This window comes from Calonectris borealis, chromosome 3, assembly GCF_964195595.1.
Source record: "Calonectris borealis chromosome 3, bCalBor7.hap1.2, whole genome shotgun sequence".
Taxonomy (NCBI): domain Eukaryota; kingdom Metazoa; phylum Chordata; class Aves; order Procellariiformes; family Procellariidae; genus Calonectris; species Calonectris borealis.
Genome location: NC_134314.1, coordinates 71,965,032 through 71,990,683, shown reverse-complemented (window position 1 = coordinate 71,990,683; position 25,652 = coordinate 71,965,032). Strand labels below are relative to the sequence as shown.

General features: G+C 37.3%; 1 protein-coding gene across 1 annotated transcript in view; it reads right to left on the bottom strand.

Moving 5' to 3' along the window:
• SYNE1 (spectrin repeat containing nuclear envelope protein 1) overlaps positions 1-25,652 on the bottom strand; it is a 314,802-nt gene that overhangs the window by 152,723 nt on the left and 136,427 nt on the right. Inside the window, exons 45-58 of the mRNA XM_075146137.1 lie at positions 24,015-24,116; positions 22,089-22,292; positions 20,913-21,120; positions 20,074-20,186; positions 19,189-19,394; positions 17,971-18,126; positions 16,490-16,781; positions 15,589-15,761; positions 13,263-13,572; positions 10,475-10,639; positions 8,692-9,048; positions 4,664-4,800; positions 3,815-3,992; positions 1,569-1,751 (exon numbers count right to left, since the gene is read on the bottom strand). Coding sequence (XP_075002238.1) covers positions 1,569-1,751; positions 3,815-3,992; positions 4,664-4,800; positions 8,692-9,048; positions 10,475-10,639; positions 13,263-13,572; positions 15,589-15,761; positions 16,490-16,781; positions 17,971-18,126; positions 19,189-19,394; positions 20,074-20,186; positions 20,913-21,120; positions 22,089-22,292; positions 24,015-24,116 — 2,784 coding nt within the window. The remainder of the gene's footprint in view (positions 1-1,568; positions 1,752-3,814; positions 3,993-4,663; positions 4,801-8,691; positions 9,049-10,474; positions 10,640-13,262; positions 13,573-15,588; positions 15,762-16,489; positions 16,782-17,970; positions 18,127-19,188; positions 19,395-20,073; positions 20,187-20,912; positions 21,121-22,088; positions 22,293-24,014; positions 24,117-25,652) is intronic.

Below are 25,652 nucleotides of genomic sequence, written 5' to 3'. Positions count from 1 at the left end.
GCGAAGACATGCACGATTTTATCAACAGTCCCACTGCGTAACTGTAATGCACAACACACAGATCAAGCGCACAAAAAGGATATACAATTGCAGCCAAATGCTACACAACTCTTCAAAATAAATTACACCTGCTGTGCTCCTTCCCATCCCACAAACAGACACTGAAAGAAAAGTCTGAGGGAGCACCTCTTTAAGAGGCAAAATAGAGGCAACAATGTAGGATATGTCTACACATATGTCTACACAGTTGAGGGAAGGCTGAAGCAAATTTCCTCTGAACTGAAAGCTTTACAGATCTTATGAGCTTTGACTCAATGTAAGTCTAACTCACACAGCTAAGGCAGTCTCAAGAAAGGCTAATTTGGGATACGAGTTACCTAACATCTGACTGCAGTCATTCACACTGCACCCCTCCTTAAATGGGCTGCCACTATTCCTAGGTGATGTATGACTAAGTTCAACCCAATCCTGGGGATCATTTCTGATTATATTCTTTTTTTAGTGTAAAATGTTGGTTATAAAAACGTGTGCGTAAAAGCATATGTAGGCATTCCTTCAGTACCCGCTTATTTTTCTTGTAGGCTTATTCTGCATGATTTAAAAAAAGAGCATCTGAAATAATCCCTATGGAATAGAAACATGAACAGCATAGTTCCTGTGTCCTACTTATTCCCCCCCCCCCCCAGACTGATTTAGTTTTCTTTTTAGCTATAGCCTTATCACTTAAATTAAACATCAGAATGAAAAACTAAGCCTATGAGACTGAAAAATGCTTGGCTCAAAAAGATTAACCTCTAAGGACACCTTTTTTACATGGCAACCCTGTGACAAAGAAAGGTAAGTCCTTGCTACCTGAGAATTTTTTTTGAAAGGTTTTCCTACACAATATATTAAATGTATGTAAACTTTTTCTCAGCTGACTAGGCAGCATTGGTTTGAAACGGTAATGCCTAGGAACTTTAATTCTCCTATGCTATGCAGGGGTTTCCAGCTAAGACCTTTTGACCTTAAAACCTATGACCTTAAAAGAGATTATGTTTTTAAGATATTCACCTTCTCTGCTGGTTGAATTGTGAGTTCTGAACAGAGAAAGGCACTGGGATTTACTTTAAAAGTTGCTTAAATAAATCATTACATTTCACCAGTTTGCAGTAAGAGAGACAACATTTACCCACTGTACTGGGACTATTCAACCATCAACAGTGTCAGAAATCTGTGCTAAACCAGTCCTTGAAAAAGAAAATGTGTTTTAGTAATCCAGTACATTTGATGAGACTCATGTTAATGAATTTGAGCAACTGCTGTCTTTGCTACCTTCAGTTACTCTGAATGACACCCTTCTGCATGAAACACTCCACCTAAATCAAAGTGGAATCAGGTCATAAGAATATAAGTAAACAAAAGTAAAATGTAAGCAGAAGAATGAGACTTCTTGAAAACAGCTATTTATTAGTTCTGTCACATCATAAATACTTACAGCTATATATGAAATCTAAACTGTGCTGTTTGAAACAAAAACAAAGAAAAAATTTAGATCCAATCTTTCCCCTCTGTGACTTGTTCAATACCTCCAATGCAGATTCCTTCTGGTGGAGGGTGGTGATAAAATTTTTCCAATCTTCTTTAGCAGTAGCAGATTTGTCCCGGATAACTTTAGCCTTTTCCTTTGGTAAAACAGAGCACAGCAGTTCTCCTTTGGATGCTACCAGGTTTAGTTTTTGTTGCCCATTCTCACTTTCCGATAAGAATTCCTAAAAATGGTAATAAAAGAAGCTAATTGGTGAACTTTGGGTCCCAGTAAAGGTCAACGGCAAGTTCCCAGAAAATTTAACAGGGATAAGAGTTTATTGTTTCTGCTCGTTAACATGCTAACTCACTTTTCGGTACATTCCATTTTAATATCGTTCATATTTACAGGATTTAGGGACAACAGCTTCTTAATCCATAAGTGCCATGCATCTAAATAATGCATATATTAAGACTCTAGGATTACCTGTATGTTCTGCATTTCATGAGACAATTACTGGTCATTTAGTTGGATGTTATACTTCGTTAAATCTCCACAGTACAGAAAGTGGTAACAGTTTCATTCCAGGGAACCAGTACCTTGGCACAGGTAACAGCAGGAGCCGGCGCCCACTCTGAGGCACGCACAGGACCGAAGCCTTGCCCACAGGCGACGGCCACACTGGACTTCCAACAAGCATGTAGGGGAGTGGGCTGATGCTTAGACCCTGAGCAACGTCTAAGCTGTGTCATTTATCCCTCTGCATCCCTCATTTACCTTCTCTGTTTGAAAGTATTTTTCTTCACAGAAATCTTGCACAATGCTGGTGTGCAAGAAGTGTGCGGAAAAACGCATGTGCAAGAATTACAGAAATGTAAGGAAATAGCCAGATTTTTAAATTCCAATGTACTGGGATAACGTTCTTATAACTTGTAATTATTAAAAGACTTTGTGAGCATTTAGGACTCAAAGGAATTTAGCAGTCTTAAATACCAATATTTTAAACCGTTACTATCATGATTATGTGATACACAAATAGTTTTATATCCATAATCATAAGGTTACGTCCATGTTCAGAAGTAACAGGCTTGATACAAAAATTACTGAGTCAGGTTCTGATTCTGTGTTACACTAGAGGTCTTAGTAGAGAATGCAAAGAGTTTGTTAGCTTTGAGATACTTGGTTCAAGTTCTGGCTATATTAAAATCAAAGATGTAATTGCCTTGTGACTTAATGATGTCAAATGTGCTAACAGACAGATATTAGCTTTTAACAAAAATAAAACTTTAAGTTTGTACACGTTACCAAGACATCTCTAGAAGTCCTAAAGCAGTTACTGCATGTCAAAAAAAGTTTCTTTCATCTAAAGCAGCTTTCAGGGAGGAGGAGAACAAAGTAAAGTCTGCAGTCATAAAGAAAAAAAAATCTTACCACTGTTGGAAAAAAAAAACACCCTTCCTAAAACTCTTATATTTAATGTCAAAAACTACTAGGATTTTTTCCCCCGATATTTCCTCTATACATATTCTCATTTTGGGATAGTCAAAGATTTGATACATTAATACAGTATTGTTTACGCTTTTAAGTAAACCATTTAAGCAAGGGAAAGTGAATTTACCAAAAGAAGGAGGAAGTGATCTGGGTTTTGGTATTTTCTGAGAAACCGATATGAATTTCTTCCGTTACACTATCTAACTGAAGGTTTAATAGTCTCCTTATGTAATTCTCATTTGACTATTTTCGGTTGAAATTATAGTTATATACTATTTGTAAAAGTATTTCTTTCACTTGCTTTATTAAAATAAACTTTTAATTGACATTCCTTTCCACAGAGTTTTTGGGGCTTGTTTTAGCTTTCTGTGAAAAATACACTTTTTAAATGCCTGCTTGTACTGCATACATTTTAACTCTGTTCTTCCACTATAAGGGCTCTACTTTCATATATGAGGAAAAATAATTAAATTTGAAATAATTCCAGGTACTAAGTCCCAATTCTGATCTCGTTCTGATTTTACAGTACTCTGTTACTTTAAAAACTTTTTTTTTTTCCTATTGTAAAAAAGAAACAACCAAGGAAAACTACGGTGAGAGACAATGACTACACACAAACTGTAGCCCAAAAATTAAACTAAACAAACTAGATTGAAAAAGAAAAAAGTAAGTGTTTATTTCCTTGTAATTAGTCACCTTTAGTCTTGACAATAACAACATTAAAAAAAATAGTAATTAACCAAACAATTCAACCTAAGCTTTATATGAAACTGCTTGGTTCTCCCTTATACTAATATTTTTCTGCTATGGAGTTACCTGTATTTTCTGCAGACTTGCTGAAGCTTCACTGATATTTTGAGGCACGTCAAAGCATTTGGCTGTGGTGACTTTTGCATTGACCAGCCACTGCTGGAAGTCCCTGAAAGCCATCCGAAACCTTTGCTGCAAGATCTGCTCTTTGCTTTGACATCCTTTTGAAGCTTGCAGGCAGAGGCTGCGTTTATCACATCAGGGAAGCAGAAGAGATTGAGGGAGGGAGGGAGGAAAGACAGGACTCTGTTAGGTGACAATGCTATTACTTAGTTCGCTGAAATACAATGGTAAGGTTAGGGTAACGTTAGAAGTGGGTCTTCACACCCTTCTGCAGCTACAGAAGCCAAAAGCTGTAACCCCCTGCAAGAGAAAACAGAATCTTGTGTCTGAAATACAGGTGTCATGCTCCCAAGTAAACCAGCCAGAGTGACCTGAGAGAAAGCAAGCAAGCAAATGCTAGCTCCCCTGTTTCAGGGAACCGGCTAGTCAAAGAAGAGTAAACTGAAGGACAAAATTAAGAAAAAGATCTTAAATAGCTGGTATAGCTTGTTCCTCCTTCAGACAAATAAGCCATAGTGCTACCTCACAGTTTCTTACAAGGATTCCTCCTGTAATAGGTCAGGTGTGGATATACATTAATTTCAGCTGAGTTCAGTGGCATAGCCTGGCTTTTAGAAAAAAAACTCAATTGCTACTTTTTACAACCCCTATTGACACCAAAATCAAAATAATGATTCTAACCATTGTATACCTCTGTTTCTAATTCTAAAATTCTAATTAACGGTTCCCTAAAAGCCAGCTCAGCCCCCCCCCCCCCCACGATTGATTACTATAAACAAGATGAATATGTACCTGTTGTACTCCTTAATCAACCCTGAAACTTTTGAAGAATGAGTACTCAAATCTCTGGAAAATCTACAAAGATCATTCAACTGAGTTTTGATCTCATCTGTCATATGTTCAGACTTTATCAGAGCATCCAATGTTTCCTGTTGAAACAAAACAAATAAACAATATTGGTGAGTAAATGGAAAAAAAAAATCTTTTGAATCAAAATTTATCAGAATTTAAATTCAACTTCATTTATGATCTATGCACATTCACTTTCAAGAGTATTTTAGCAATCAAACCAGGAGAAGCTTATTTGAAATGACGAGCTTCTAGAGACCAAATTTCTGGAAGCCTCAACTTTACTAGCTCAAAATGTTCTCAAAGAACAGTTTAATACATAAATTTCATTCTAATAAATGAGCTATGTATTGTCAGTTAGCCTTATACATATAAAGGTACGTACAATTAGGGAACAGCAAATAATATCTACTTATATAAATATAATTAGCCTGTTAGCTTGAGTTTAGCATGTTCAATAAAAACTGTTTTGAGCTGTAACCAAAAAATTAATTTACGCACAAAGCTTTTAACGCTTCAACTCTTTCGCAGAGGGCTTCATAATGTAAGAGTACAGCTGCTCACAATCCTGTGAGAGTAAATGGGTTACTGCCTGTCATTGCTGCACTGGAAAGACTCTTGCTTTGGAGACAGCTAAGCCAACAGAAAAAATGCTTTTGTTGGCTTAGCTTACGTCACTGGGAGAGGTGTGATAACCGCTCCAACAAAAACAGTCCTTGTTGACGTCCACAGCATCTCCACTGCAGAATCCCGCCAGCTACTCCAGCATAATGAGCAGTGCAGACTTGGCTCCTTGTTTCACTAGAAACTAAATTCTTCAGGCATTCCTCTTAAACTACTAGGGAGAAAAGACAATCTTCTAGCTAGTTACATTCACCACAGCAGAGGTTCTGCAGCGCAGGCAGGCCAGAGTGTTTGGCCCATGTGGATTAGTTTGGCTAAATCTAAGTGCCAATCTGGAAGAAATGTACAATATTAACTTAAGAAACAGATCATATGACAGCGAAGACAGATTTGAACGGGGACATGGAAGTGGGACAAGGAAGTCCCCAAATCATGTTTCTGAATATATAAAAGAAAGGATGATTGAAAATATACATAGTAAACAGTTTGTAATAATCTATCAGCACAAAATTGAATGTTCAGGAAAGGTACAAATGATGTACATGAAAATATATGCAGAAGGTTTTCAAAATATCACAATCTACATTACAGAGATAAAAATGCTCACTGAGTAGATTTTTCACCATAAAGTATTAACTAATTCTGAAATAAAGAGATATCCCTTTATGTAAATGAAAAGTAAAAAGAAATATTAGCAAGGGTCTAGCAAACCAATCAACAGACTTAGTAAAAACAGAAAATGGACAAAAGCCAGGGATTAAGCTCATGTGCCTGCTGCCCACAAGCAACTTTGTGCTTGCTTCATATACCTTTTCCTGATAAAGTCTGCAGAGCTGTGAAATGAACTTTTTAAGATCTATATCATGCATTTCTGAGCAAGTAAAAAAAAAGAGAGATATATTGCTTCTTTGTAGTACCTGAACTGCCAGGAAGAAAAACCACAATAATCCATTTTGAGAAAAATAAAACTACAAGCATGTGTTAGCTATGAATAACAGTGATTTAGACCATAATCACAGCTTGATTATATTAACATTACTGAAATCTGTTTGCATTAATAGATGACAGGGAAGCCCTGTAAAATTAAATCTAGAGACATTTCAGATGTATTATGTGTACAAACTTTCACGTGTTCTTATGAGTATGAAAAAATATTTTGCTACAGCAAATATTGTCAAGACTCCTGTAATTTACATTATTCATGCTCCTATTATGGACTTTATCTGCTTTGAGTCACTCATACACCAGAAATCTGTTCAACCATAATTAAAAGATACTTGAAATAGTCTGACTGCCAGTCTGATTCGATGCCATGTAAAGCAGCATTTGAATTAAGTAATTATGTAATAGCAATGATGCTTAGAAAAAAAATGTAAACTAACTACTTTTTGTTTATCTTACTTTATGTTAAACTACACACAGGACTTTTTTTGAAAGCATTAGGAATAACACCACAATGGCCGTTACTTAAACACAGGATGTCACAAATTGTATAGAGCAGGAATCACCATAACGAAATACTAACAGCTTTTTTTTTGGTAAAGAAAACATGTCCTAAGAGTAGCACAGGGTTAGAATTGCCTGTTTTCAATGAAATTTTTCAGTTTCAAATAACCTAAAAGATTCTGATGACATACAGCGTTACGCACAACCTATTAACAAACAGGAACATTAACTTGCAAAACAGGGTACATTTAACTATGGCATTTTTCCATACAGAAACACTGTATGGATAGCAGGGTTGCAGCCACTTGGATTTAATTTTGAATCTGAAAATTACCAAAATAATTTGCTGAATTCCAAGTACAAGGTCTGTTGCTCTTATGTTGCACGTACCTAAAGGAACAGAGCTTGAGTATAATAGAATAACAGAATGAGCTTGCTAATTCTGAGAATTAGGAAATGCATTTTTAATTCATGACCTTGGCTTACATGGCAACAGAATCACTGTGAGACAATGGAAATGGAAAGCTGCAGTGCTATTTTACGTTCACAATAGGACCTATTCTTGGGGTCCAGAAATGGAAGGATTACGGTCACATTTCCCCTAACTATAAATAAAATTACATAGTAGGGCTGTGCATAGTAAGTCTTGAGATTCCTCTGCATTTTCCTCATTAGCCAAAGTTTACAACTGTCTAATCTAAATAAGGTGTTGTTACATAAAGCCACAGTACGTGCACAGTATATATACTACTTATAAAAGCAATATCCTTTGAATTTAGTACTTCTCCATTTATAAATTAAAAAATGTCTGGTAATTGTTGCCGTATGTTGATGACAATTCCATGTCTTCCTTTCCTTTTTAAAAACATATAAACACGGAAGACTTTGTGTATTTGTACCAACATACTGTCAGCTTTATTATTCCTACAAATATGTACTGGCATTCAAGCAAGCAGGTTCCATAAATCTGTGTCAGGGAATTCTGTGAAAGGGGAAGCCACAGAAGTAACTTGGCACAGACAGCAGAGAGGAGATTTATAATCTCAGTTCAAAGAGAAGGTGTTCTGGGATTTCTGAATGTTTCTTCAGTCAAGGGGTCAGAAAGTTCGTCCTTTACTGAAAGAGCTTTATTGCAACACTACCCTGAAAGGGAAATACTCTGTATTTTTTCTCAATATCTGTGATTCACAGTGGTTGAGATACATACAAACGTATATCTTGATTGTTGTGAAAATATGTATATATTTTTATATATAATGTGTGTGTGTCATACATCATACACATGGAATTTTTTGCTAGAAGACAATAAGGAACAGAAGCAACCTCTCTATTTCTCTAAATTCCACTGCGTTCCACAGCAAAGCAATTAGCAAGTATACCAATTTCCAGTATAACTTCTTTAAATATTGGACAAGATCTCAACGTGCATGATGTGAAGGATATTTCAAGAAATGGAAAGTATAAGCTCAATACACTCCTGACAAATAATATGTAAGAAATGGCTCCAGCTCCTACCTGGCTTTCAGGAAATGCTTCACATTTCCCTGATCAAGTGCCACTCTGGCTTGAAACGCTGAGTGACTTGGAAGAGAAGCTGAGAGCTGGTGTGCTAGCTCCTTCACTTTCTCAGAGGCGAGCCCCGTTTTTAACATCTAAGTTCCAGGCAGCATTTGCTAAGCCTTGTACAGCAGTGGCCAAGGAGAGAAACGCCTTCTGTAAACGCTGCTTGCTACAATTACGGTTACAAAAAAAGTTTGGAAAGTTGGGATTTCATAGAAATATCCTTCACGAATACATTTTTTTATTTACTCCTTGGCAGTCCCGCTTGGCAGAAGTTTTCTGCCCACAGTAGCTGTACATTTACAACCGAAAAACTGCTAGGAAAAGAGATGTGACCTTACTTTCTCCTTGCGCCAGCTTTCCACGACCTCGGCGTCGGTGTGCTGGCTGTCGCGGGGGGCCAGGCTCTGCGACCAGGCGGCCAGCAGCCCGCCGAACCGCTGCACGGCCTCCTCCAGCTGCGCGACCCGCGCCGCGAACTCCCGCTCCGACAGGGCCATCTGGCTCAGCACATCCCGCAGGCTGCTTTGGCTCCGGAAGGCGCTCTCTTCCCACTGCTTCCACTCCGACTGCAGGGCCTGCATCTCGGCGGCCAGCAGCTGGCACCCGCCGGCAGCCGTGCTGCGCTTCGCGGCGGGAGCCAGCGTCTCCACTCGGCCCAGGCGGCCCGCGCCGATCCGGCGGGACTCTACCAGCTCCTGCAAGGCGACGTTGCCATGGTAACCCGCAGAGCCGCCGCCGCCATCACCGGGCGGGGGGGGTCCGCCCGAGCGGGCGGGGGCAGCGCGGGGCGCGCCCCGCGGCCGGCAGCGGCCTCGGCGGCGGCAGCAGCGCCTTCCCCGCAGCCGGGCTGCGCCCGGGGGGCAAAAGGCCGCCGGAGGACGGGTGAGAATAAGGCTCGGTCAAGAGAGTGTGCGGGCTTCGCGCTGATCGAAGAGCCACTCCGAAGCTGTCATAAGCTTAGCGGAGAAAGAACTTCTTCTAGACACTGAAAACACTGTTTAGGTTAAGATGCGGAAAATAACAGCTTTGTTGTGCTCTGTTGCATAAGAAACACTGGTAGGTAGCTGCTCATAGCAGTTTTAAAAACACAACTGTGCTGCTTAGAAAAAGCGTTTTGCAGCCTACCCGTGATGTGCCATAATTGGTTGCACATGTCTTTTTTTTCTTTTTTTTTTTTTTTTTCCAGAAGTGAATTCTTTCTACAGTGTCCTATTTCAATCTCACACATGCTACAAGGGAATTTTGGGAGTTTTCAGTTTAAGAAGCTGGAGAATATAAATATCATCCCAAACTCTGCCTGCCAGAGTAATGTTATTTATTCTCTTGTTAGTCTTACGATCTAGAAACTACTATCTCCTCCCTTCCCTGTTTCATACATGGGGAGTTTGAGCACAAAGGAGATGACTGAAAACTATCCAAAAGTGTACAACAAATCTGTAGTTTGATCTCGGGTATCCTGAATCTTCGTATAGTAGTCTGTTCACTGGCCCACACGCTCATGTTTGGGAGCAGAGTAAAATGTTGCTAGTGTGAGTGTCTGAACGAAAACGTCAGGCACGAGCAAAACATGCAGTCTGCTTTAATGTTGCATTCAGGAATATGTAACTTGCTTAGGGACTCAAATGCCTGGGAATGGATGCCAGGGTAAGGAGGAGAGCATACACAGGGAGGCAACTCATACATTTTCACCGGGTTTGGGGATAACAATCCTTGCACTGCTTTATGCATCTCCAATTCATGCAAATCAGGAAAGGTTGTTTCTGACTTTGATTCAGACAACTTGGCTCATGGAGAAAGCATATTCAGGGATGAGGGCAGAGCAGTATTCATTAATTAGCTAAGCCACATTTTTCTGTGATGCCACTGGGCTTCCGCTCCTGCAAATTGTTTCCATGTGTGCTGTAGCTAACTCAGGTCTGACTGTACTTTTACTCCATCAGTTTAATATGGAAAGGGAGGTGAAAACAAAACATAGCTTAGAAAGCTTGCTTTCAGCTCACTGAAATGTAATCACCATGTCAAATACACAAAGAACAAGATCCCACAACTTTTTGGCTCTGGCCTATTTTAGAGCATAGGGTCTTAATTGCAGATGAAATCATGAAAGCTGACTTATCTTACATTGATTTTGGCTAGCTTTTTCTGTATGGTTGATGTATCTCCAGATGCATCTGACCAGCGGTGCAGCTCTTCCTTCGCAGAATGGAGCCAGTCTGTGAATTCATGCACAGCATCAAGGTATAGCAAATGATCCTTCACAATATCTTCTACTTTCCTCATTTTCTCCTATCATTCAGATGAAAAAAAAAAAGACCATTAAAGTGCTTAAATACTGTCCTGGCTTTAAGCATGCAGTGCTGGTCTGACTGTAGCATCCATCTGAATGCTGAATAGAGCACAGCTTATAGCAGCAGAACACAGTGCTACACTGCACAAGGTTTGGTTTAGGTTGGTGTGGACATGTGTGTTCTGCTGCAGCAAAAGATGAAGAAGCCTTCTGAAAATGTATGCAAAAATGTACTTTAACACATCCTTTAACACAAAATGTATCATTTAATAGATGATAGTCAAAGCTGCTGCTGGGTAACTCTGGCACGCTTTTCCCAATACCCCCTGGAGAGGGTCTTACAGATCACCCATGGGTCCTCCCAGGGAGCAGCATGCTGCCAGAAACATAGCTCTTATTTAGAAGAACCAAGTCTCTATAAATGCTAAGCAGAGTCAGAGAGATGTCCCATACAAAGACCACAAAGGAGGACTTCTGCTGTTCAAAAGTGCAAAAGGTTCTTATGGTACTGAGTCCCATTTTTAACCATCAGATTAGAAGTGGTGGCTGTCCCTGGCCACCTGCCTTGCAGCCCTGGAGGATGCTTTCCCTGACACAGACGTATGACAGCTTCATGGCTCCATCTTAGCTTTTCAATGTAAGCTTAAAGTGGGGCCAGCTTACCTTACTATGAAAAGGTGAGATAGTGTCCTGGTCTAGATTTGTCTTTGGTCTGACTGAGTAGATTTGTTCTTATATTCTTGTGAGCTAACACTCAGGAATGTTTATCAAAAATAACCAAAAGTCAACTGAGCTAACCAAATAGCTTTTTACTCCTGTGTGGATACTCTAATCTAGATCTAAGTATCATTAAACCACTTATGAATTAATCTCCAGTTATTTTTAATTTTGAATAACTCAACATTCAACTAATGCTTTTAAAAATTAAGTTAGATTAATAAGCCCTACTGTTCCCTCTGAAAATAATCATCATAATTTCTCAGAATGTGTCAGACCAGCTAGACAATGGATGGTTACTAGCTAAACAAAGATGACCTAAAGTAAATCCTCAGAGTTTTTACATCTTAATGCATTTTATGCAACAACAGTGTAAGAAAATGTCCACATGTGCCTGACTCTAAACAAAATAGATACCTTCCTAGTGAAGCAAAAGAGCCCCAGGAAAGGCAACCGCACACCCCTGTTTACTTTGCTCACACCAAAATATAGCACCAGTAGAGGGGGAGAGTGGAGGCAAAGTGCAACTTCAGTTGGTCTCTTATGGTGGCAGTGGCTTCTACCAGTTGCAGTCAGTGCTGCTCTCCCAAGCGAAAGACTGCAAAGCTGTCTTTCTTGCTTAAGAAATTAAATTTATAGATGCATATTGATTTTAGGAGAATACCGCCATACTCACTTATGCTACTCTTTTCACACCAGTTTAAAAGCATTGTATTGAGTGAGGCAGTAATCTTTGTATTGCTCCAGATTTAACGCCGCTGAAAGAAGTAGAGTTATATGAGGATGAAACTGCACTGATTCTCTAGAAACCAGGTTCATAGCTTACTATATCGATTAAAAAAAGAGAGCAGAAGTTCATCATAAAAACTAAAGAGTGTGTGAATAGACGGTAATCACAGACTAGATACATCTGAGAGGGCTGTAATATCTATGGTCTATGTTTAAAGCAATAAAGCAATGACAATAATAGTATATCTTATCCCACAAATAAAAAAAACAAATCCAAACCCAAACTGCATGATTCCACATAATGACTTTCCTTTATCAAGTTTAGTAAGAAAAATGCAGATTTTTACTGAAGAAGTAGATTCATATGCCCTAGATTTAACATTTTTCCTAACAGATAATTTGCTAGATCTTCCACTTATTTTTTTACTTTGGTAATCTTTTTTATATAGACTATTGATTAATTACCTACAGGCCATCAGCTCTATTCTCAATACACGAAAACTCAAATCACACTTCCATCAGATTACTGAATTTATATACAGTGTTTACTTCAATCTCACATTAGCCTGTTACTACGTGGCTTCTTCCTGATGCAAACTTTCCCATTAGCTTAGAAGGTGGAGATTGTAACTCAGAGCTAGTGTCACTGTCACGATCTGGTTGGCAGAAGGTCTCGGTGAGCTCCCATGTCTTTTCTTAGAAACCAAACAGAATACCTGTATAGCATGTGCAGTTCTTAGTGGCTTGAAACACCACAAAACACAGGCATATATCTTTCTGACAATACGTTTTCTGCTCAGGGAGGTATTTCATTCTTCCCTTTCTAGGTAAAAAAAAGTGCTAGGAATGAATGAAAAAGAATTAGATGAAAGTAAATCTGGAAGAATGTCAGAAATATGGTTGTATATATGAAACTAGGAAGAAAATATATGCCCTACATTCTTCAAAAATCATAACCATACCAATTACAATTCGAAACAACTTTTTTTTGCATTCCAGTGAACTTTAGTAAACTACACCCAACTTTTTTGTTAGACTCAACCATAACAAAAGGCAAGACTATTCAAACACAGTCAATCCTTTAGTTACTAAAAAATTATGAAAATCAAAATTTTAGCCTTATATACAGATATCTAAACATTTTACTTGAAATGGAGGCCTTTGCCTTTATCTTACCTTAGCTACAGTTGTGATGTCATTAAACTGTGTTTTTAGTTCTTCTTGAGCTGCTTCTCCAAAAGAATCATCCTCTGTCTTTTCATACAGTTCCACAGCTTTTTCAATGAGTTGCTGTAAATCACCAGAGTGATCCTCTATCTCAGAAACAATAGCCTGGAAGTGGTCCAGCTGAGCAAACTTCTCCTTCAGACCGATCTGTGGTTCTAAAGGCTGGTCCACTTTGTGATCCAGTTTCTCTAACCACTGCTCCAGCTGGTTTTTCCTTTCCAGATATTCATTCCACTGGCTAATAACAGACTCTAGGCAGCTTACATTAAAAGAAACAAACACAGTACAGATGAGAACTTTTGAAAGGCCTGAAAAAAAAGAACCTGCTTATACCTTAATTGTTACACTGTCTGTAGCCATGTATAATATGTCTAGAATATTCTTGTTCCCCCATCTTGCTTTAGTTTTCTATGTCAACTTACAAGCAAGCTATTCTAGAATTTCTGTGTTCTTTGGGCTACTACATATAACCTGATACAACTGCTTCCCTATCACACGTTACATGAGCAATCTGTCTGTCTCGGACTAATGAAAAGCACATTTCAGTGTCTATCCAGCAAAGTAAAATACAGGGCATAACTGGAGTTCTTTATGATCAGAGTAATAAAATGTACAGCAGCCTATAAAATTATTGACAATTAAGAGATATTCTGGCAAGTTTTGGAAGAACAAATCAATTCTATATAGTTTCATTTACAATTTATAAGAAATACTCTTTTCTGCTATATATTGCTCCTTGTAGCAGTCCACCAGATTTCTCTGGGATTTGTGTTGAGGAATGTAATTCTCATTCCACTGGACTTAATGACAGACATGAAGTGTAGTAAGGATTTCCTTCAAAATGTAATGGTCTAGCCTCATCTAGATAATATTTTATGACAAAAATTGGGTGAAATTAGAGTGAAACCTTAAAGGCAGCCCATTATAGTTTTCTACATATAATTGTATTACAATTTTGGAATAAGAAAGAAAGTGGCACCACTTTCAATTTATAAACTCCAATTTACCTATATCATGGCTCCCACAGCTGATATTTAGGATCCAGATACCCTAGCACTCAGATTATCTAAAATGCAGTTCTATGACCTTTCTGATGCAGATCTATGAGTTTTCTGATGCAGGGAAAACTCTGTTTTCATTAGAGAACTAAGGAAGTAGGATCATGCAGAAGTTCACCAAGGGCCCATTTCTACCTGGTAATGACTGGGACGTTGGAGCAGAGAGTGCTTGTAAAACCCAGAAATGAAAGCAGCCAGGGAGCAGCTGCAGCTAGTTGGATGACAGGATTTAAATGTCAGATGTTCTTAACAGAAATTTTAAAAAGATGGAATTTGATGATGAAAGTAATGCTTTATTTAGGAAGGAGAAGCCAGATATACAAATACAAAATTGGGGATAACTGCCTAGGCTTAGTACTGTGGAAAATGATTTGGAGATAGTACTGGATAAAGAAGTAAACAAAATTCAACAATATGATGCTATTGCAAAGAAAGGAAAACCTCATTCTGGAGTGGATTAAGAGGAGTGTTGTATGAAGGAAACGGAAAGTACTGATGCTCTATTCAGAATTAATAAGGTCTCAAATACAGTAAGAGGTCAGCCCACTTTCAGTTATTATCTTTTAAGAAAAATGTAGACAAACTAGTGATAGTCTGCAATCTATTGAAAAAGAAACAAGGATGAAAGAGGTCCAGAAAGTATTAGTACTGAGAAAGTCAGTCTGTCCAGAACAGAGATGATGGAGGCCTTCAAAGATGTAAAATGGTCTCACACAGGCAATAAGAAAAACTTTCCATTTCTACCGAGGTTAAGACAAGAAGAAATCAACTTAATTTGCAAGAAAGATTATTTGGAGTGGATATTAGGATTTTTTTTAATTAAAAAGCATAATGAAAGACAGAATTGAGAAACCTTCCTAGAGTTTTGTAAGGAAAAGGTAGATAAATATGTCAGATGTTCTTGGTCCTGCCCAAGTACAGGTTCAATAACTCAGAAAGCCCTTTCTTGCTTTTTCTCTGTATAAATTTGTATGATTTCTATTTATTTTTAAATTACCATCAAGTACCATCTCATATGAAATTTGATTCATCTGATAGGGTCAACTTGTCTTTTTTATAGAAGGATGTATTTTTTCCAGGCAATTTTGATTCTCTCTGATGATGCAACTTTTCCCTAACATACCAGTAATGAATGAATGGACTCCTATATGCTGTGAGGTACCACTCTTTGTAAGCAAAGATGGCAGGGTCTGACCAGTGTTTCCAGGGAGTTTTACCTCTGCCAGTTCACTGAGGTGCTGATGATGTCGTTCCATACGTCCTTCAGCGTCTGTAGCTCAGTTTGTATCACCTTTTGTCCTTCCTCATTGCTGCTTCTAAGTGCTTGTTCTCCTTTGCCAATGGCCATGTTCAACTTAACTTCACCATCACCTTTGAGTAAGAGGATCTCCTGTGAGGCAAAATAAGTCAAAACATCAAATGCAACCTGCTGAGAGGTGAAAGCTGTTATTCTTTCAACAGTGGATACCACCTTCTCTGAGATCATTTATCCTTGACAGCCATGGCCAGTAGGAGTTCTTAGGCACCTTTTCTTGTAAGTGCCTGTCCCTTGCTATGTGCAAGTGATCCAGCAGGTTTTCCCACAGCCATACAGGTATTTCATTGCATTGGTCATCCTAAAATATTGCTCACATTGCAGTAGATAATGAGTAGGTCAAGCACTGCACAGAAAGACAGCACCATATAGCAAGAAGAAATCTCAAGAAAGCCCATGGCAGAATCTCCTACACAGATGACCTTCCTAATAGATGTTTATCTACCCTGTTCCTGAAGTCCTCCTGTGACAGGTATGTCACAGCCTCTCTATGTCAATTATTCCAAGGCTTCCCGTCCATTAGAAAGCTTTTTTGGACCTGTATACACATTTTCATAGTTCATTATTCCTTATTAAATGTAATACCTGGCACCTGTCTCCACTAAACTTCATCTTGTTTTTCATGCTGCACCTCCCAATTTGTCAAGAACACCTTAAATTCTAATCCTCTCCTTCATAACTGCAGAAAGAATAAAATACAAAAGAATAAAATACAAAGAATAAAATACAATTCTTTTTCCACTGATGTGGCCCACACCCAATATTAACCTTGATATGTAATCTCTAGTTGTATCCTTCTTTACCTGAATTTGTGTCAGTCGTCTCTCTAGTGTGGCTTTGCTACCAACAGTGCTCTCTGATGACACCAGTTTATCTTGAACCTCTTTCACCCATGACCACATACTCTGCAATGCCTCCTCCAAAGTGAGATGCTCTTGGAGTGCAAGCTGACATGTTCGCAGCTTCTCCTTGACAGTTTTGACCATGTTTTGATAATTGGTGAGATGTTGAGAGGCCAGGCGCACTTCCCTCCCTGCACCATGGCCTTCTTCATTTAAAGTTTGTGCCATTTGGGACAGCTTTTCAAAAGATTCTCTGAAACAAAACATTGAGACTGAAAATCAGTTTCAGAAAGCATATGATATTGTTACAGCAACTATCAGAAATTATGAAGGTTGCTGACATAATCACCTACTCCACCAGTGTTAGAGTTCATAGTTTACAGAAAAATTAACTGGGAGAGACTGAAAGGAAACATAAGCAGTGTGTATTGATTAATATCTTTACTTGGGTACAGTGACATTTCTTGCAGATTTTGGTGCTCAAAATGATCACACTGAAATCTTTGTGTTGCACATTTGAATTAAAAGCTAACTTAATTTTCTTTTCAGCTGTCAGACTTTCCAGTTCTATATGAACTGCTACCTTTTTGTACCTTTCAAAGCTTCTGAGAAGTTTATAGTCTTTGACAGGTAGGAAGGCATGATGGAAAGGACAGGCCATTTGTCTAGGATTAGACACTGGGGTTCAGTACAAGGTTCAGTAAAAGGGATTAAAACTCTGGGTTTATACAGCCTCAGTTAATCTCAATCTGCTGGATCACCCTTCCCGATACCCTGTGATTACAGGGAATTTACATCAGACCAAAACGTCTTGCATCAGTCTCAAGGGGATAGGTAGAGACTGGGTGTTTCCTTTTAGCGTGCTGTGAGGCTTGAACAACTGACTACTATTTCTGTTCTATCTTCACCAACCTAATAATAAAAAAAGAATTTGAAAAACCACAGCGTACTAAAAAAGGCAATTACTTCATCATCTATTGGCTAAGTCTGGATTCTAGAAAGATTTCACGGCCAATGTGGATGTTATTTGAGCTCTTTTATAAAGTCAGCTATATGGAAAAGAGGATTCTGCTAACCTGGTTGGATCTGAGTGTTGCAGGACAGAAAGCAAATTTTAAATGTGTCATTTTTACTGTTGCTTTTACAAGCAATATTTTTAAGATTTTTTTTTTTCTTAAGGTGGTATTTTCCAGTTTCCATTTATTAATGAAGTAAGATAAGCTTTTCTTAATGACAAATGTATCAACATTAAATTTTGGAGTTGGCTTCAAATTCCAATTTCCTTAAAACTGGAAGTATCTGGATTCAGCCTCTTTTCATGGAGTATGTTGCAGCACCTTTCTCTATCTTTCACAAACACATTTTACCCCAACAGTTCAGTTTCACTGTTGCTTTAGCAGAGGAAAAAGTGAGAGTATTTTAGGAAAGGTATTTCATACTACCTTGAATTCAGTAACTCTTCCAGGAACTTTTCCACTTTCTGCACCTCCTTTTTCTTCTCAGGAATAAGCTGTTTGCTCTCTCCTAATGCTTCTGTGCTTATTCTTTCTTCCATGTCATGTATCCACAGACCAAGTTTCTTGTGCTGATCTTCAAAGCTACAGAACAGATAAATACTCCCTTAAAAATATTTCTCAGGTAGAGTAAAGTTTGTAAGAAGTTAAGTCAGTTCTTTCAATATTCACAAGACCAGAAAAATAAAGCTAGGTATCAACTTCATGCTTTGAGAATAACAGTTGTACACAAAACATAATTCCACAGTGACTACTAATCTAAAAATATTCAGCAACTCTCTGAAAACGTCCAGCAAAATCATGGGAACTACAGTGAGAAAAGAAGCCTCCAAAATTTAAAGTGACAGTGCTTTTATTTATTACTAGATTCAATAAAGGCAGATAAAAAGAAAGCTTTTTCCAAATCCTTATAGTGATTTAGTCTAAGATTAAAGATGGGTAAAAAGGGGCTTTTACTCAGTGTTGACACTTACAACACCTGCAGTGTTGTCCTTTCAATTTCTCCAACAGAACGTAACTGGAATCTGGAGCGCTCAGAACTCAGCAAAATAAGTTCTGGCCCTAAGTTTGAAAACCTTTTCCTTACATGAAGGCACACCATCTCATCTTGCTGTTTTGCCCATTACTGCTACACTAACTTCGCTTTCAATTAGCAACAGTTTTGAGTCTAGTTACACCTAAAAATATTTGAACTCCCAAAATTCCAGCCCTAAGTAATAATTTATGAGTGTTTTCTTATTAGCTCCTTAGGAAATATGTCCATCTGGAATGGGAGAGGACAGATGCATGCTGTGTAAAAAGCATACTATCTTCAAACCCCAGGGCAGAACTTGAAAATTCATCACACCTTTTCCTTCCAGGAAATTGCATTTAAATTACTGAGATCCCAACTGCTGATTTAGGATTGCACGAGCTACACAGATCTTCCACATATATGATCCTGACCTTCCATTCTTTAACCAAATCAATACCTTTGGAGCAAGACCTGTTGCTTTGTTTTTAGCAGAGAACTTCATTCTCCCTTAAATATTTCCAAAGAAAAAAGCAAACAGGAATAGAGTAACTGGAAATCGTTTCAAATTGTGCCCTGTATTTCTGCAGCCGGACAATTTCATGCAGTCCACTGTGACTACTGGTATTACTCACCTTCCCAGGTGTGAGGCACAAGCTTCCAGGGCCTTCTTATCATTCAGACACTGGTTGAGGAATTCCTGGAAGTTCTGGTTAGACTTTGCTATTTGCTCCTGAATATGACTCACAACTGGTTTGGGTAAGCAAGCATACAAACTTTCTCCTTCCTTGCAGGCAGCATCTAACTTGTTCTGTCCCTCACTAATAGAATCCAGCACACTCTGTGTAATGAAAGAATACAGTTTAAACATTTAATAACTAAAGATAAGCAATATTTCTATTAGAAGTGGTCAGAATTCCCCAACAAGATGAGAGCCATGTCTAGCTATGGAAAAAATTCTAAGCAGATAGTTCAAATAAAATTTTATTAAGTGGTGCTACAATTCACAGAGATCAATTTTATTATTTGGTCCCAAGGTAGTCCTGTCTTTCTCTGGATACTTTAGTCATGTCCTGAAGATGTTATACATTTCAGGAATTAGGGCTGTTTGCAGTAGGTGTCTGCTGTTTGTGTTTTGTCCCATCAAAAATCTACACAGATAAGCTTTGACATATCAGTATTAATCTGAAAGATTGAATAAGCAATAGTGTAAGAAAAAGTAGGAAAAGGAAAAGAAGAGAAAGAAGGCAAAGAAAGGAAAAAAGATTAAAAATCAGAAACACGAATAGTTTAGTTACACATAAACCTTCCAGAAATTAAATTCTGATCTCTCAGAACAGTGAATACAGTTTCCACTGTATTTCCTCTACAAGACATATTGCTGTCCTGAACCATTCTTACATTACCTTTTCAGAAACAAAAACAATAAATATGATAGCATCTACAAATTATTTTAGAGATGTAATTGGATACATATAGTTAAATTGCTAGTTATTATTTTTTTAATTTGTTCACTATACCTGCAAGTCACGTAGCTTTGCCTCTATGGCTTTGCTGTCTCCAGACCTGTCAGATGATTCTTTTACTGCAGCCTTCACACCAGAAAACCACTCCTGGAATTCTTGCATAGAATCTTATTTAATAAAAAAGTATAGAGAAGAGAATATTTTTTTAAGAAACAGCATTATCCACCATACTATACAGCTGTCTTCCACAATTCTTTTATCCTTCAGGAACAGCATGTAAATCTAACAGGATGAGTCTAATTGCCTTCAATGACCTTGGGGAGTGGGATTCATTTCACAAAACGTTAGATGTTTCCATTGTAAAGATCCAAATTTGAACAGTCACAGTAGGTTCCCCTTCATAGTCAATGGGAGAAAAACAGGCATTTTCAGTCTATGATATGTCCAATTTAATGTTAGATAATATCTAGATTAATATCTTAATAGATAAGATTAAAAATTGCCTACTTCTTGCCACTGACTATCCAGGGAGCCCAGGAAATACTTCAGATGGGGACTTTTACATTATAAACATCTCCATTTGGTTATATACATCTCTTTATAGCAAATACACAAAGGATATGTATACACTAGAGATGTATACCAAGAGTGAAGAAAGGTGGAGCTGAGCTTGCCTTACATGTATATTACGTGTTTAAAGTTGAATTCTGTTTTTGTAAAATGCTTTGTTTCATAGCACGTATCAAATGAACATTTGGTAACAGGACTTTTTGAAAGGCTCCATACAAAAATAAAGTTGTAATTGCAAGTGACATCACTGGAAACTCTGGCACACTCCAGAATGATTCACGGCTGCGGGCTAATGGCTCATACTAACAAGTCTGAAGACTCACGGAGGAAATGTTTTTCCAAGGACTCTTGCATGCTGGCCTGTGTTCTGGAACAGAGCTGATTCACAGCTTCATACTTCTTTATTAATGAAGTGACAGTGCCACCAAGAGTTTCCAGCTCTGCAGAATGGTATTTGCGACACAGGCTGTTGAGGTTCTCACGGGTCGAGTCAATGCTGCTCTGCTGAAGCTGAAGGTCTTTTTGAGTTTCCTGAAAATGAAGTTACAACACAAATATGACATTTGTAAAGAAACGAAAGAGCCCTCTCTTTTCCTCAAGCATTCCTCTCCTCCTATATGCTCTTTCTGCCTATGGTCTATTGCAAGTCCTAGACACAATGAAGGGAAGAAGTACTGGATCACGTTTCCTGATTTTTCCAAGTCATATGAATCCTTGAAACTAAAAAGCCATCACAGAAATGTGAAAAATGCTGTTTCTCATAGTTTACAAGTCTATTAAAAAATAAATAAATTTCAAGGCATATTCAATAGCAATAGTTATTTTCAGCAAAGTCTGAAGGTACATGTGAGATGCGATATGACACTGGTATTTGGTGGGACTTCTGAATGAAAGGGAGTTTTCATCTGAGTAGAGAGGAACATTTGTTTGAAAATTAAATTTGAATTGTCTGGTATATGAACATTAACATGTGCTCACGCTGAAAAAATCTCCATGTGGTTTGTCAAGTTATGATGTGCAAAATTGTATGCAATCAAGAGAGCTCTAGGATGTAGACAAAAGAATTGCTATATATGAGGACTGAGGAGGACTTCTGAGGTAGAAGTGTTAAAATTGAGTTCTGCCCAGGGTCTTTTACTGTGATGAGTTATAAATTCATAACTTATATTGCAAGGGAGTCAATGGACTTGTAAACATGCTGGAGTAATGACTGAAGAGTTCAATGTAACAAAACCGGTTCTTGTCACAACAAAGACCATATTATTCGTTATAATTTTCTAAAAGGTTTGTATAAAGTTAATAGATCAGAACTTTTGTTCATTGGTGGAACTTCTTAAAGCGTATTGCTGTATTATTTGCTAATATTCTAGCAGCTGTGCAGGAGATAGATACATATTTTTTATCAAGTGAAAATTAAGTATAATGCTTAGCAAAAACTCTCATAAAAAAACAAAGATCACTGCATAAGAAAAAGCATATTCATTTTCTTCAGCACTAACCTTCACTTTATTTAGAGCTGCAGGATCCAGGTTACGTGCACAGCTTAACAGTGTCTCTTCCACTTTTGTTAACCAGTCTGTCATCTGATCAATAAACTTCTGTAACTGCATCTTCTGAGTACTGAAATCTTTCAGCGTCTCTTTTGCTGTCTCTGACATTTCTTTGGCATGTTCCAACTTCTGCCTCAAATCTGATTCTATAAACTAAAAGCAAAATGTTATGTATTAAAGCATTTACATAAAACATTTATTATGGTGAACGTTTATGGAAAAAATGGAATGTAGGAAAGTGACACACAATGATCATTTTGCTCTCTTTACATCCGTAACTAAAGATACTTACATAAATAAAAAATGTCAACCATTCAGGATTAAGTCTTAGATATACGTCTTACAGTATCTCAAAGAAGGGATACTAACTTATAAAAAGCCAGACTGCAAACTGTTGAAGTTGACCTTTTTCCACTACTAATTTGCCATATATACAGAACATCACCTAAACACAACTAGCTCCATAAAAAGAAATATCAATTGGTGAGGCTTAAGAGCACTGAGGCTTAAAGTATCTCAGTGTAAGGCAGATCAAAATTGAAGACAATACAAAAATAAGTTAGAATATTGGCTATTAACCTGTTCAAAGACAACAATATGTGAAATTATAGTAGATGTTAGCTGTGCACATATTACTAATAAAAAATAAATCAAATCAGTCATAATAGGGTAATATTTATAAATGAGCAATTACTGAAAATTCTATTAAGGAATTGTTTATGCTATTAGGACATGAGTTGATCATACTGTAGTTTACTTATTTAGCATTTGAATGTTGGCAAATAATTTGGGGATTTATGTTTAGTTTGTAAGGCTTTATTTTCAAATTTGCATTTATATATCAACTACAATTATTTTATTGTATTGATTTAAATTTTTTATTGTATTTATCATATTTAGTAGTTGGAAATAGGTGTGTGTTTGTTAACAGTGATATTCTGCAAAATAATTTGCTCTAAGTTTCGCTCTAAAAGTGGATATATATTTATTATGAAACATATGATTAAACCCGAATTTTCTAAACCTCTCGCGTAAAAGAAACAATTTGGAGAACATAAGCACTTTCATATAATCCGCACATCTTTATGCTATAGGGTTTTTGACCCATATCTGTATGTGTATGGTCACGGCAAAATGTGAACAAGGCTTGAATGTTATATTAAGTTCTGTTAAAATCTGATAAATGGTTTAGAAATAAGTATCTATCGAGATATTTCCCTGCCTGTGGAAATCGCAGAAGTCAGCTTATCTTTTAAAACTATGACATTGAAAGTGAATAGTCTCACATACCAATTTCCATTTGAAATCAAACATCCAAAATAGTCATATTTTGGTTTTGCATCTGCCCTAGAACATAAAAAATAAGGACCTAGCCAATAATAAAAGTTCAACAGCTCACCTTCAGTGTTCGTATTTTACCCCTCTCTTGTAACAGCCAGTTCAGGGCACTAATTTCAGTCCACTAGAATACTTTTGGTTTGATAAAGAAAACGAACATATTTTACTGCATTATAATTCTTTCAAAGAGGCAAACTGTGTATGCGCTCACATATGATGTGGCTTAATGTTGTGCAGTGTAGAAAATATCATCTGTCTCGTATCTGATCATCTACCTTGCAAACTATTTACTCTATTTTGATTTAGTAAAAAATACTTTTACAACTCTAATGTTCAATTACTTTATGGCATATTTTTTTCGGAAAAAATCAAAGTTATCTAAAGAAATATGAACAAAGAATAGTTATGATACATATAAATAATGCTGTATCTGTCGCCTTGAAAGAAAAAGGCAGTACAGGAGAGACACGAATTTCAGGAGGAGTTTCTTCTTAGTCATTTGAGCACAGTCTGTGATTACTAATATCTTTATTTTACCTGGAGATCTGCAGGAGGCTCTTGACTATGGGTCAGTTCTTTGAGATCTGAAATTTTGGAACTAAGCTGCTCCAACTTCAGTTCTTTATCCTTGAATTCAGACTGTAAAAGAGATGTGGTCAAAGTTTCATACCAAACTACAAGAAGGTTTTAGACCTTCAGAAGGATGCTCCATCAATTGCAAAAATGAAAGAAAATGTAAACAAAGTTTAGCAACCAGAGGGAAAACACTGTTGTTGTATTAGTTTTATTCTCTAGAAATCTCCCATCTCTTTTCCTTTATTAGACTCAGTTCAGAGATATTTTTCCCCTCCAGTAAAATAACCACACACATTTTTAGCATTTAAAATGCACTAACAGCTTGAGTTTCTTAAAACTGGCTGAATAAAGATGGGAACGTTATTGTTTATTCGACTGGAAAAATCTACTGTGGTTGTTAGGTTCCACTTAATGGCATGCAGAGTATAATACATGTGCTCTCTGGTTTTTATTACAAGGAAGTGAGCTCTTGGAAAAAAATTAGACACAGAAATAAATGTTAACCTCAAAAGGGAATTAAAAAATGCTGCTATATATGCACTGACATATCTGGACCTTGTATTTATTGTGGTAATATAGAACGAAGTTATAAAGAATATTCTAGTTATTAACAAAATAATAGCAAAATGAAAGATAAAATCATAATTTGTAAAATTGTAGTTCTGAAGTATTAGGCAAGTAATTGGTGCATGTATCCTATTACCCAAACTTTGTTTTTTAAAAAATTCAAACAGTTCACTCCAATTAAAAGATTGGACAGTGGATTTCAGGATTAAATTGCTGCACTTAACATTTGCCCTGAATGGTAGAATTTCAGGTAGCCCCAGAAGAATCTTCAGAGGGTATTTGGTGCTAGGGAGGATATATTATTACGTGACTGATCAAAAAAGGGACCACTGCTATGGACCATATAAAAGGTACACTAATTATTTCTGTCCATGCTCATCTACTTCTGATTGCTGAAATGGCAGGACCATTCTGTCAGTGAACTGCCTTTCCTCTTACCTTTGCAAAAGAAAGTGCAAAAAAAATATTATGGACTATGCGTTCTCTGACTGCAAATGTACGCACAGTGCTCATGTATTCTGCTATTCTGGCCCTCCTGTGAACCAGGTATGCCTGTGGTTTGGGTACCAGCTGCTTTTATTCCAAATCGGTTTTAATAGTGATGATTTTAGGTGGTCTGATTGCTGTACTAATCAGAAAGACATTAGATAAAGCTTGTTCTGAGCAAAATACTGATTTAGCACCATTTCATATTCTATCATACTACTCGTATATGTTCACTGTGCATCTTCTTAAGGACATCATTTATTTCAAATGAAGTAGAATATGGCTCATTCTATGGTTGATCTGCTGTATATTTTAAGCCAATAGAGACAGAATGTATCCTGAACACTGTCTAGATTTCTAAAACACTTTAACACTATGCAGAAAAGAAAGATATCATCTTACTGAAATAGTTAGAATCTGACATTAAAATTTGCCCTCCAGTCCAGCACAACTTTTTTATTGTCTGTAGAATCTACCTTCTTAGATGAGATTTTAGAAACTACTAATTTTTTGCTTAATTTCAGCTGAAGTTGTCTAAAATTTCCA